The sequence below is a fragment of the Diorhabda sublineata genome, chromosome 1 (assembly GCF_026230105.1).
Source record: "Diorhabda sublineata isolate icDioSubl1.1 chromosome 1, icDioSubl1.1, whole genome shotgun sequence".
In the NCBI taxonomy this organism is placed as follows: domain Eukaryota; kingdom Metazoa; phylum Arthropoda; class Insecta; order Coleoptera; family Chrysomelidae; genus Diorhabda; species Diorhabda sublineata.
In genome coordinates, this window is record NC_079474.1 from 7318182 (window position 1) to 7332136 (window position 13955).

The window sequence follows — 13955 nt, forward strand, 5'->3', positions numbered from 1 at the left end:
GTTGTTCAGTGCCAGAAATATCAGCTGTTTCTTCTACTAGCACACTATATGCTGCTGCTTCTTTCACTTTTTCTATAATATCAGCCTCAATTACCTCTTTCACAAATACCAATAATTTCATTTTGAATATCCACTGAACGGTAGCTTGCATTATTTTTTCCTTGCTCAATGTGTTTCTTTAAAATCAAATCTCCCGCGTCAATTCGCAGCCTGTATAAATCCTCGAGAATACCTTCACCATAATGTTTACCTCTCAGTGTTAAGTCGTGTGACCCGCAAAACGTAATGCAGGAAATAATAGATTTTATAATTTTGCGATTTTCTTTAATAATTCCCTGAGAATATTAGGTCAATTGCAAATCAACAGGCCCAACTTCGAGAAAAGATTTAGCAGCTTTCAATGACTCCTTATGGAAGTGGGTTTCAATGTGCTTTTTTCTCTGCTCGTGAATATCTTTGAACTTACAAAAGGGCCTTATAGTAAATGATCTCAATGCGGAATTTATTAATAGGTAAGAAAGTCAATTAGGACTTGATCGCTTTGCGGTTAGCTACATTTGATCTCTAGGGAAGGCAACTGCCTCTCTTGGCGACGCCCTTGTGTCATACTATTGCAAAGCCGATTTTAGCAACCATCAGATGTCGTTTTCGTTATGTACCCAGCCAATGAAACTGGAAGTATGTGTAAATTTTTGGATGTTCCATATTTTAGACGCTAAGGTGAAATTTAATCTAAGGTGATATCCAATTATGGTGAAAGTTAAGAAGATTTTTGATTATCTGTTACGGATGCCATAAATTGGACGCTGCTAAACTCTGCCATAGAATTTGACGCTTCTTAGATAAGGATTAAAACAAGTATATGCATTACTCCAAGCTTAGCTATTTATTTACAAGTTTTACAAAAAAATTTCAATACATACACGCCTTCCCGTAATAGGTGATGATGTTAATCCATCTAGTGTTCAATTTGAGGGTATCAGGTACATAGCATCCAATTTATAGCCGCGAAAATTAAATTTAGAGATATATTATTGCTTTTGTTATTATTCATTCCAATAGTTTATATTAATTTGTAATATAACTATTGTTGATTAAATTATTGTTTGTAAGTTTTACAATTCTTTATAATTTTCCGTTTTGATAAAAAGCTAGTGGCGTTAAAGTTGATTCCTTTTGAATTTCAGTTTTTTGTATTTTAACTGAGCCGAATACCACATCCTGAGAAGGAATCTCCAGTTGGGGACCTAAGGTTAAAATATGGTAGTAACTAAGTTCAGTAATACGAAGTTGATTCTTCGGTAGTCATCCACACTTTTACATTACACGTGAATTTTTAATAAATAATAAACAATTGAAAAAAACAACAATTTTTCACGTTAATTTATGAACATATAACTGTTACTATATTTCTCTTAATATTAACACTCAGAATATCGTCTTCAAAATCACTTGGATATTGATAAATGTCTGAACATTTCAACAAATTGTTTCGCGAATTTTTTATGTGAATATAGACCCCTTAGAAAAGGTCTAATCACGTTTATCACAGCACTGCGTCGAACATCTGTAAGGACCTAGTGATGACTTCATCTTTCAGACAAGATTCCATGAACTCTTCTATGGTAATTACACCATCTTGATTTAGATCCAATTTTCGGAAGACTCGATCTATCTGTTCCCTTGCTTTTCTGTCATCTTCTACCTACGATAAAAATATATTTTTAAATATTTTCAATAAACAAGTCTCAAATACACATTAACAGAAGAATATTCATACACTATCGAGACTAAAAAACTGTTCCAAGTAATAAGATAAAACAGAATCAAGGAAGAAGTAAAATAGAAGTTTTTTGAATTTTTAGAATAATCTGACACACAACTACCCAATTAGATCTAGAAGAAAATTTATTCAGGGATGCAACTTTATATAGAATGAATTTAGTTCTAACTATTCCTTAGACGTATACGTCGGTTCTTTTAAGGGACACCCTGTATAAGAGGCGTCAATTTTTTGTTTTATTTAATTAAAAAATTACAAACCGTTGCTGATTGGATAATTTAACTGAATTCTCTACCGCAATGAGCATAAGGTTGCTATTTATTACTAGGTTAGTGAGCCGAAGCTGATTAAAAAAGAATTTGTTTAATTTTGTGTTTTTTATTCGTAATTTTGACACGTGGCTCTGGTATTTAGTTACCAATTACCTCATCTTTACCACAAGTTTTGCCATGCTGGCGTCCATCCGTTGGATTGTTGCTAGCAAGCTATGAATTCTAACGTTTAGAACTCCAATTCCCGCCTTCAATTTCTTATTTTTCTCATTTTTTCCTATTTTCTTTTTCCATTTGTCTCTTATCTTCTCTAATTTTTTTCTATGCTTCATCCTATTTCCTTGTTATCGTTAAGTTTTTCTTCGTTCTGTGGGCCGATGTTCCTCTGAGTTCTTGAGTTTTCAGGCTCCATGCTTGGAACTTTTGTCTCTTTCTTTTCCCTTTTTCTTTACATGGAAATTGCCTGAGATTTTAAATTAAATATTAAGCCGTACTGATGAGTACGGCTATTAAATACAACGGATTATCTCCACACAATCAAATTTGTGTTAACAAACAAAATTCTTTCCTGTGAAGGTATTATTCATAAAATATAAAAGGCTATGTCTGGGAGCAGCTACCTGGAAAGGTAGAAAGTTTTATCAGGGTCTTACCTGACTACCTTGGTCGGCTTTCACTGCACTTCGCTGATTAACGTGTTCACTCGAAGAAATCAGGGGTATAATCTTACAAACACACACACACGTGCTCGGGAGAAAACCCGTCCCTCTAAGGTCAAATTACTCTGATCCATTAATCTACGATTTTTACAGAACTACATTTTTTAAATTCATTATTTTTTTGCACACTTATGTAAATCCGGATGATTATGAAAAAATTCGCCCGGACTCACCCAGACGTAGTAAAAACGCAAACATGTCCGGATTAATCCGGGCGTCTGGCAACTTTAATATATTTCTTTTAAGATTCCCAAATGTTCGATGAAAGTCGAATGAAATCTTTCCATTAATCCATTCGATTCGTGATGTCCGGGTGTTGTGAAATGCACTCCAATTTTTTGTAATTTTAGAAGTTTTTTAACGCTATCATTTTTGAACTGGTTCCGTTTTCTAATATTATTTTTAGAGGAATTTCATAACCACAAAATTGTTTAGTTAATGCATTGTAAATATTAATTACAATTTTACCAGTTATTGGTATTCTTTACGCAAATTTACGGATCTACTAGGGTTAAATATAGATTCTTATTGTCATAAAAAATGTTGAATTCCAAAGGGTTTTGATGGGGTCCTTGCCCTTGTCCTGATTGTCCTTTTCATGTTAGTTCAGAAATAATTTTGTCTAAATCAATCAATGTTTCTTCGATTTCGCGATTATTAGTTTTTCCTTCGTGTCTATAGTTTATCAACATTATTTGTTCATCCACAATTGAGATCGCAAGCGCAGAAGTGGCATAAACTAGAAGATAATTACCATTCATGAAATAGCATCTTTTAAACTTATTTATCAGATTTAAATTTCAATGAGAATTCATTTTGTTTTAAGTTTTTTATTGGTTTAGCTAATTTACTTTTGAGATAGAATTATTTTCTAATATTTATTTACTTATTGCGACTCTGTTTTACCGATACCACCACGGCAAATGCTCTTCCGAGATGTCAAACTTAATTCCGCCTAGAGCAGTCTTTGGAGAAGTGCAAGTTTGTGAAGTCAGCTACCAAGGCACGTTTTTGCCGAACACTACAACCTACAGAAGTTCAAAATCAATATCCACAGGCATCTCCATACGGCAGGCACCCCTCGAATTACTCGAATATAAAAGAGTTTAGCCTCTTGTGTTTTTTTTACATAAAAAACAAGAAATGTGAAAAGAAACGTATGTTCCGAAGATTGGGAAGCAACTACTCCGATAATGTTAATCCTTTTTGTTGTGTAGTACATTTTATATAAAAATTTAAAACAAAATCTGATATAATCTAAAATATTACCTGATGGACTCTTCTACCCATAAGTTCGTGAACTGCTACTACTATTTCTGAAAGTTCTCCACGACTAATACAACCGTCGCCGTTAACATCATATAGTTTGAAAGTCCACCGCAATCTTTCGTAAACAGAGCCCCTCAAAAGCGTAGACAGAGTTATTAATAAATCCTAAAATATTATAAACATTTACTCAATCAGAGAAATGTATTTAAAACAAAATACGTTTACGTTTCAGAATCAAAACATTGGCACTAGGAATTTCGTATACAGTTTGTTAATAAATCAATGTAACTTGTTAATATTACGATTTATGTGCGGATTATAAATAAAAATTTCGAATAAATGTTTTTAATATAATTCAGTCGCCTTATATTAACTTAACCAAACGATTTAGGTTTAGGTGAATTGGGTTTTCTTTGAGAGAATTTGAATAGTTATCTAACCACCTACCAATTTATTTGGCTTAAAAACACTTACGAAACACTGGAATGTAAAAATTTGTTATTTTCTTGCGATTTAAATGGAAGAAACTACTTCTTATATAAAAGTTTCCTATAAAACCAAGTAGTTTTTTCACTTACTAATGTTTTTTCGCCACAAGACATCCTTATTTGGTCAAAAATAACGGTAGATAAAATAATGCACATAATTCATAAAACGTACAATGTTCAGTTTTGAAAAAAACGCTGAAGCAAGTCAAATATCTTATTTTACCCAGTCTTTTAACATTGAACAAAAAAATTCAACTTGTCATCATATTTTTTTTAAATAGGTAGCTAAGATCTTTTACATTATGTCATAAAGCTTGTTTTCCTTTATTACAAAAAATGAATCAACTACGGGTCACATAAATTTTGATTAATTGAACAATCTAAAACTGAACTGTACCCTGTGCACTATCTGATGTGAGCCAAGACGATGGTATATCTGATTTACAGAGAGGGATTTTATGTCTAATTGGTCCTATTAAGTCTTCTAAATTGTCGGCTCGGTTAACGTAGACCCTACTTTTTGATTATCCACACATAAAAACATCACGGGGGGTAGCATCAGGTAACCTAGATATCCACTCCATTGACCCACATCTTCGACTGTTGGTTCCTACCCAAACATTTTTTGGGGACTCTGGGTGTATTTTATTTGGATCCAGTGAGGATTTTCTCTTGCCCAGTAACGACAATTGTGCCAATTTACTGTACTCCTCATATGAACATACTACACAATTTAAAAACTTTGGATATCTATCATAATGCCTCAAGAAGATGTCACAAAATTCCGAACGTCTGTACAGAACATCTCCTAAGAGTTAGTGAAAAATTTAAATTTTGTTTATGTGCAATTTGTCTGTCTTTATCAAAACATTACTACATTACTACGGCGACCTTTTTTGTTACAAGGGAGTTTCGTTTGTAATTGCGTGAAGGTTGTCTTTTTATTGATTGCAAAATATAAAACTTTGCATCGTTACTTGTTCCTGCTCTTTCAAATTTTGAAGCACCCCGCACGTTCCCCGTTTCATTAAATTTTGCCACAATTCTGCATATTGTGCTTCAAGTAATTGGAAATCTTTCAAAATCGAGATCCACTGCCATTACCTGTCATCGTTAGAATTCCTATTATTTCTCTTTCGGTTGAAGAAGCTATATTGAACATACTGTTTACACTACCACTACTCCAACACTCACAATTATACTGTCTGAAGCACGTTTTGATCACCAAGTTATCATCTTCAGAGACTAAAGGATTGGAAGGCATGGTTTTATCGAATAGCTCCTGCGATCACCCGACATGAGTCCTTTAGACTATTTCCAGTGGAGTCACTTAGAAAACATCATTTATAAAACAAAACCTGCCAATATTCAGGAATTAAAAGATAGGATTACCACAGAGATAAGAAGAATTGAGCAATCAGAGATGTTGCAAAATGTATTGCAAAGCTTTAAAAATCGTATGGCTTATTGTATTGATTTTATTGAAATAAATGGACATTTTGAGCATCTGTTATAATCGCCTTTACTGTATGTTTTCTAAAATTCGTAAATTTTTCTACTTCACAAATCTACTTCTAATATGACACAAACATTTAAAGATTTGTCTTCAGTTGTTGTAGGTTTTCTGCGCAATGATTTGGATAAATATTTAACTGCACCAGTTTCGTTAAAATTTTTACTAACTTACTGACACTAAACCTTGTTGCGAGATTTGTATTAGCACATACATTATTAAAGAATAATCACATTAAACGAGTTTATTGAATCGTAGCCAGCTATATGTACAGTATTTATTGTAACTTTGGTGTAGATACTGTAAATATAGAGAAATGATGTCATTTAGGTATAGAGAATATTACACGAAAAATAATCATTATTTCTGAAGGAAAAACACAAAATATATAGGGGATTCATTTGAAATAAAAAAGTTCATTATTTTGCGGAAAAAGGAGAGATCTGACAACAATGTAGATACCACCATAATATGTACACAAAAATTTATTTGTATCGTACAAGCCGTTTCCGAGATAATTGAGGCGTTCCATACATAACACTCACTCTGTAGTATCTAATACAAACATTTCGTAGAAGATTTGATTCTTTCAATTTGGATATTGCAAGAAATTGGAAGATTCGAACTGAGTCATTGAGCTCACCCTGAGGAATAAGATGTAGGACATTTGAGCATTCAAGTAAGTTAAATAAAAAATCTTTCGTCATTTCTTGAACAGTAGTATTACTGCTGCAGAAGGCAGCCCCTCACTTCATAGACATGATGTCATATTATATAGGGTATATCGATATCAAAAGGACATTAAAATGGGATATATAGCGAAAAATACTATCGATATCAAAGAAAGACATTATAATCTTTGACTTTACGATATCAAAATAGATTACAAATACATACATGTCATAAATCCTGTGCTTATCAGTGTACTACTAATACTAAACGATACTTCTATTTATTACTAAGAACTGCTTGAAATGGAGCAAGGCAATGGAAGGAAAAATGTTTGTCCTGAAACTTTGGATGCCATTGTAAATAACCAAAACTTATTGGATAGGATAATAAACTGTGTCGAATCGTCAAATCAATAAGCAAATCAATGTTAAGATTGGGGATTGCGTAACTTCACCTGTTTTCTGAAGGTCAAATTATTAATTAACTTTCAAGATTTCCCAATATGGCTAAATTCAAAGGAGGAAAAGCTTTAGGCTTTCCCCCAAGGCAATGTTTATCGCGAGGTATCTAGCCAAATTCACTAACTCAGTGTTAGTTTATCCACCTAATTCGTCGGATCTTGCGCCGTGTGATTTCTGTTTCTTAAGCTGTAATTTACATTAATATAAATGAGAATTGAGGATAGGAATGAGAAAATGATACGCGTCTTAAAGGAGGTATCAGAAGACTTGTAGCACTGTTTGAAAGAATGGAAGTTTCACATGTAGATACATAAGTATACTTTTTTAAATTCAAAATAAAATATTTTATAGTGATAACCACGTTATTAAATACATACTTCGTACGTTTGTTCACAATTTTTGTAATAAATTTAGATTGTAACCACCTCAAATTGTTTTTGTTAAACTTGTCATTTGTTCAAAAAAAAACAAGAGAAGTAATTTAACAGATTATCTCATTTAAGTTTTCTCAATTTTCCTCCACTCAAGCTATCTAAAGTTGATAAGTCTCTTTTAGATCGGAATGTTTGCTTTTTAGCGCTTTTCTCCGATAATTTCTGAAATTTATTCTCATTCAATCCAACTTTACTTGAATATTCAATAAAACTAACTTAACTACAATACAGGCTGAAAGGTCTCTGTGAAAAACGGAAGAGAAACAGATGAAAATCAATCAAAATAAAAAAGAACGAACTAAAAAATATAAGCTCTCTTATGTTAGTTGATTCTCATTGATATTGGGAGAAAATTATTGACTTTTTGTTGTGAACTCCGTTGGGAGCTTGTTTACACTTTCTTACAGTTTTTCTATTTAAGTTTTAAAAAGGAGTTATGATGCGATTTAATGTTGAGTGAACCATGTTGGTATAAGACAACTGGCAATATATTCAGTTTGTTTCAAAGTGTGATTAGAATTATCTTATTGCCATCTAACTATTCTTATTGCCATCTGTTTATTCAGTTTTTTGTGTTTAAAATCATATGCTGACAAAACTTGACGCAATGTTTCTCAACTGGTATAACTGTATCCTGGATAATCTGCTACCTTTTGCTGTATCACTTTTCCTACGTATAAAAAACTGATTTCAGTTTTTCTTTACATGTTTTTCGGTTCTGTGAATGATCCACAGCAACCCCTTTCGTGATTACTCGATAAATGGAAAATTTATTTACTCTAGTTAATTCAGCAATTCTAATTATAATTGCATTATCAGATTTAAGAATATTTCCATCTTTTAAACATTCGAATATATTTAAAATAACTTGATGTGTTTGTATACCTAAATCTTTACTATTAAATTCATACCTCTCTTTATTCTCACTACACTGTGCAATTTCATTGTCTTCATTCTCCCATGGCCTAAGCAACGCCATAATTCTATTTATCTAAAGAAATGTATGAATTAAATAAATCTCACCAAATCACGCCACTGCTTATCGCATACTATCTAGCAGGAATATTTCAATGAAATTGTGTAAATACGCCTTCCGACAGCTTCAGCCAATAGAAATGTTTACGATCGATATTTTCATTGGTAAGCCCGAATATTATACGAGGGTAAACATTATTTTTCATTGCTTAATTTGGTATGAGTGCCCTGCGTATTTATGAAATATTGTTTGTTCCGCGCATAACTGTCTTCTGCAATTGATATTGGAGGAACTATACCATTTAACGTTGAACACTGCGAAACTGTACGAGTTCGAAGCGTATGCAACCTTTCAAGAAAGTCCGTTTCTCGTAGTCCGAGCAAAAGCAACAAGGATGTTAGACTGCCATCTGCTTTTGCAGCGTACACTTCCGATTATCACAAAAACCGATTGTAAGTTGAGCAAGGTGAAGTGAAGTTTGTCTCTACTTTATCTCATTCGGTTAATATCAATCAACTTCGCTAATAGAGTAGTGGATGTTCTACAGATTATAGCAATTCATCGTGAGTGAGTGTTTGGAGAGAACCTGGCGGACGAGTTGAAAAAAATTATCCTTATGAAGGTGACAATATCATAATTTGGGACGGTATTTTTTAGATAGTCGCTGTATTTATATAATGGCACACAGTAATTTGGAATTTATGAAACCGTTAGTATTATTCATACCGAACACACCATTCACACTACAACACAACTTATTATAATTACACTGTCTGTCGTGCGTCTACTTTGAGTCTCTGAAGACGATAACTTGGTAATCAAAACGAGTGCCCGATTGTGAAATTTTGAGTATTGGTGTAGTGGTAGTGTAAGATGTGTGTTCAGTATCGTTGGGGACTGCTTAGAATCCAATTTTATATTTATTAGTATATTTCAACTTTGAGCTCATAACATTGGTGGACAAAATTTTTTTTGTTGTAACACAAGAATTAATAGCATATTGTGATAAAATGTACCTATACAAATATGGAAATATGGAAAAAATAATTGTTTTTATGTTACATTTATAGAACCATATTCATTGGTAAAATATTTATTAAAAAAAAATAATTTCACGTTTTTTAAATCGTATATATTGACAATATGCATAGTTTACATCTAATAAACATGCCTCATACCTATTAAAAACAAAAACTTAAAAAGAATCACTTTAAATATCAATTAGCTCCACTTTTTCCTTTTATGAGGGGTGCAACTTTGTCTTTTCAAAAACCAACAGTAATCATTGATCATGGCCGAATCCCATCGTCCTTTGGAATTGCAAAAGGCATTTTTTCTTTTTCCCATTCATCAACTGCACTAATAACATGCTACAACTAACACAGCATGCGAAGGGGCCCACTGCTTGTCTTGGTCTCCAATTAAAGTAATACCAAAATATTTGAAATACGCTTTTTTCGCAGTTTCAGAAAATGAGTTAACCTTGCGATTTCACCATAAATTTTCCACAAATATAGCAAAATTTGTCAGAAGTTTTGCAGCTGAGGCGTGTTTCACCCGACATTTTCGTCTTTATAATCAATTTTTTGCACTATGAACAGAGAAAGAATCTCAACAGAATACTAATTTTTAATATTTTTTCATGTTTATTATTCTGAATAATGCAGTTCAGGTTTTTTTTTCGACCATAAAATTTACCGATATCCACTACCCCTGTGTAAAATTACCTACCTGCTAATGTAAACAGGGATAATTAAGCTATTGAAAAGTGGTACGTGTTAGGGCTTAATAAATATTTTTTGTATTATTGGACGGGTATATCCATTTAAAAAATAAAGGACTTGCCTGTGTTACAAAAATATTGTTCAATATTTATTACCAATTTCAACTGTTGTTTTGGAATTCATTTCTAGGAATTGTCACTCAGTATAATATTTTTTAATTATGTTTCCTTCGAACTTTTCCTTAATATTCCTTATTTTTTTTCTATGTCTGTTCCAGTTTGTAGTATAATAAAAAAAGAACGGGGAAAATTAAATCTGTGGTATGGAAAATGTTTTGAATGAAGCGTATTATAAAAATGTAACAATGGTAACATCGTAGATTACTTACCCTGAAACTAATAGCCCCGTTGCAGTTTACATCAAAGGCCTTGAACACATAGTGTGCATATAAACTAGAATCTGAAACAGAGCCAAGTAAGCAAAAATATTAGTCTAGTTGATATATCTGATAAGAAATTTGAATTTCATGAGGAAGTTGAGAATATCATTCGGTTTCCAAGATAACATGTGAAAAACATCATTGAACTTTATGTCTAACTCTTACGAGGGTGGTTTGATGGAAGACAGACTTTTCAAAAGTTGACAACAATTCGTGATAGTGATTATATTCTCACTTAAGTCTGACATATCGATTAATTTTTTTTTGTGTTCTTATTAGAAGGTTAATAAGGGGAAAATATATATCGAATGTTAAGCAAATATTATTTTTTAAGTGGAAAAATAATAGAGAAAACCGAGAAAAAAGATATGTAAATATTATCGTGGAATATTCCGTCCCATTGAATTATTTGTGAATGATTCTCTGCTTTTAAAACGACATTACATGAAAAAATGTTTTTGGATGTTTTGAAAGAATTGGGAACTCGGTGGACTAAGTGATCTAGGAGGAGATTATTGAGAAATTGAATATATTTTACGTTTTCATCGAAACTTAAGTCTCCCGTCAAATTTCCATCGTATTGTATATGTACCCAGTGCCAAGTTATACCTTTTAAATAAAATGTAACTATGAAGACATTTTAAAGGGTTGGATTTTTGTGTATGAAAATGAAGTGTGAAAAAATCAAATGGAATAAGTCCATTATTTCTGCACATGTTTCTAAAAAATCTCGAAACACATCAAATTTGAATTGTAAATTGTCATGCTCTGAAATGAAAATGAAAACAGCATTAATAACATGCACTGTCCATCAGTCAGTTGGCACATAGTGTAGCGTAAAAAAGAGAAAAATATACACTACCACCCCATAATCCATTCATTAAATTTTAAAATAATACGATCTAATATTTATATTTTGTCGGTGAGTGCGATAAGTTAAAACTTGCAATTACCCCCTGATTTGTTTCTCAATGAATTATTTCTTTGGTTTTTTGGTTTTCATGATTGTTTTGTTTTATTTCAGTTAGCCCTGTGAGACACAAAAACTGTGATTTATACTTTTTGGACCAAGGCATCTTTTTGTGAAGTTCGTGTACGAATTGTTTTTTGCAATTAAATTAATTAAGAAATCGGTCAATGACAAGTGTCGAGCTCAACATTATTGTTTAGAATGCAAGTTTTATTTTTAAGAAAATTTCGTTTTATTGCAATTTTTTTATTTTTATTTTTTTACTCATTAAAAATCACTCAAAATCACTACACATTTCTTATTATTGCGTCAAAAAGATTGAAAAGAAGTTAAACAATAGCAATATTAATTTAAATTTATTAAACAAAAAAATATTTTCAGAAATCGGGGTGGTGAGTTATTTTTGACCACGAGTGTATTTTCCAGTATGACAACGATCCCAAGCATTCCTCGAAGCTGTGCAAAGAAATTGAAAGGAAAAATGTATTGAAATTAATGATTTGGCCGTCATATGCACCCTACCTCTACTTCATTGGGTGGTTGTGGGGCAAATTGGATAGGGAAGTCAGAAAGCAGGATGAAACCAAATGATCAAAGATGATGCCACCAACAAACAAAAGGGGTACAAATCAAGAATAGTGAAATAAAAAAAGATAACAATCCTAGTGACAACAGAAGATGACCGCAATGAATATTGGGAACGTATGAAATTTGAAAAACTGAATTAAATGTATGCTGAAGATATAATTACTCTAGTGGGAAAAAGGAGGTGAAAGAAGATAAGGAAGATCTAGCTCAAGGAGTTTGCATATAAATTGGAAAGATAGGAATCAATAAATGAATAGAAAATATTAATGACAAGACTGTCTTCTGTGGTAAAATGGTGTACTCAAATTTCATTCACGTTCATCTACTGTGACTTATCGACATAAAAAATTCACTTGTATTACTTTGAAGATATCAAAAGATTCGTTTTAATTTTCCATGTGAGAGAGACTTTTATCGGCATCAAACAATCGTGGTGTCCACCTTGCATATAAACTTTTCGTAAGTAACTTTTCCTGTAAATAGTTCGATTGAAATTTCTCAGGACATTTCAGATAATATTTAGGTAACTCATATTTTATTTAATCATTTTATGTATGAGCAACATGGCGAAAACAAACTGAAAAGTTTCGCTTTGGTCTAATCACCCTTGTCATTTTTTATGCTGTTTTATTTTATTTTTTAGTGAAAAAAAAACAAGAACAAATATTTAAGAAAATATGTTTGATATGTTATGGTATATTTATTCATAAGACGACTCTTTTCACAGGCTAATTCTCCAGTTGATACGTCTCAGAAAGCTCTTGACTGGAACCTCAACTAAAACGTAGACGTTGTCGGAAATATACAAAAAGATAAGATGTAGGAGACAAACATTTTTCAGCTATGCGACGTTATTTGAAATGTTGGAGTAGAACGTACGTCATGCGACATTTAATTTTATCCGTGTAATTTTTGTTGAATTTCAAGAGGCGTAGTGCTTGTTCCCTTTATTGACGTCCTTTCTTATTCAAAAAGTTTAGTCAGTTTTGCTACAATTTTTATTTATAATAAAATTTTTATGGGCCTAGATCATGATTCTAGAATTTCAGACATTCTAAATGGAATGAAAATATATATTTTTATGCTAAACACTTTACTTTTACTGTTCGCAAAAGCTAAAAATTCATTTATGTAATTGAATAATGTCGTGACAACCAAAAAGGGCGTTTACACTAAGATCGCGCCAACTGTATGAATAAATAACTTGATATTCAGCAAAAATTTCTTTAAATATGACAAATTTGAGAGCCATTTAACAAAACAATTTTTCTGATTCAACTAGAAGAGATACAACTTAATAATTGCAACAATGGTAACGAGCGGGAAACTAAGATCGTCAGCAGTATTAGAGAAAAAAAGTAGACAAAAGTGGACCCGAAAACATGTGGAAATTAGAATTTTAGGTACAACATTAGAGAGAGTATTTGAAAATGTAGAAGTAAAAAAGCAATTTTTTAAAAAAATCATTGTATTGAGTAGCACTTTATACACGATAATAGAATACTTCGCATTTTTCATCTCACAAGTTTAGTCTATCTCTCCAAATAAGAACCGGGGGAGAGTGGGAATCTTATTATGAAAAAGTGCCTGTGAGTCCGGTTCTGCTTAGCCAAATTTTATAAGCTTGATGTTGTTTAAAACAATTTT

At 32.1% G+C, this 13955-nt stretch overlaps 1 protein-coding gene across 3 annotated transcripts in view; it reads right to left on the reverse strand.

The window, feature by feature from the left end:
- Window positions 1-980: 980 nt before the first annotated feature.
- The window catches only part of LOC130440966 (Kv channel-interacting protein 1-like), a 69952-nt gene continuing 56977 nt past the window's right edge, over window positions 981-13955 (reverse strand). For 2 of the 3 annotated variants that reach the window (XM_056774401.1, XM_056774396.1), the window contains exons 4-6: window positions 10700-10770; window positions 4044-4208; window positions 1371-1705 (exon numbers count right to left, since the gene is read on the reverse strand). In XM_056774401.1, coding sequence (XP_056630379.1) covers window positions 1547-1705; window positions 4044-4208; window positions 10700-10770 — 395 coding nt within the window. In that variant the 3' untranslated portion in view covers window positions 1371-1546. Of the gene's footprint in view, window positions 1706-4043; window positions 4209-10699; window positions 10771-13955 lie in introns of all 3 variants that reach the window. The other variant, XM_056774390.1, reaches the window with a different exon arrangement.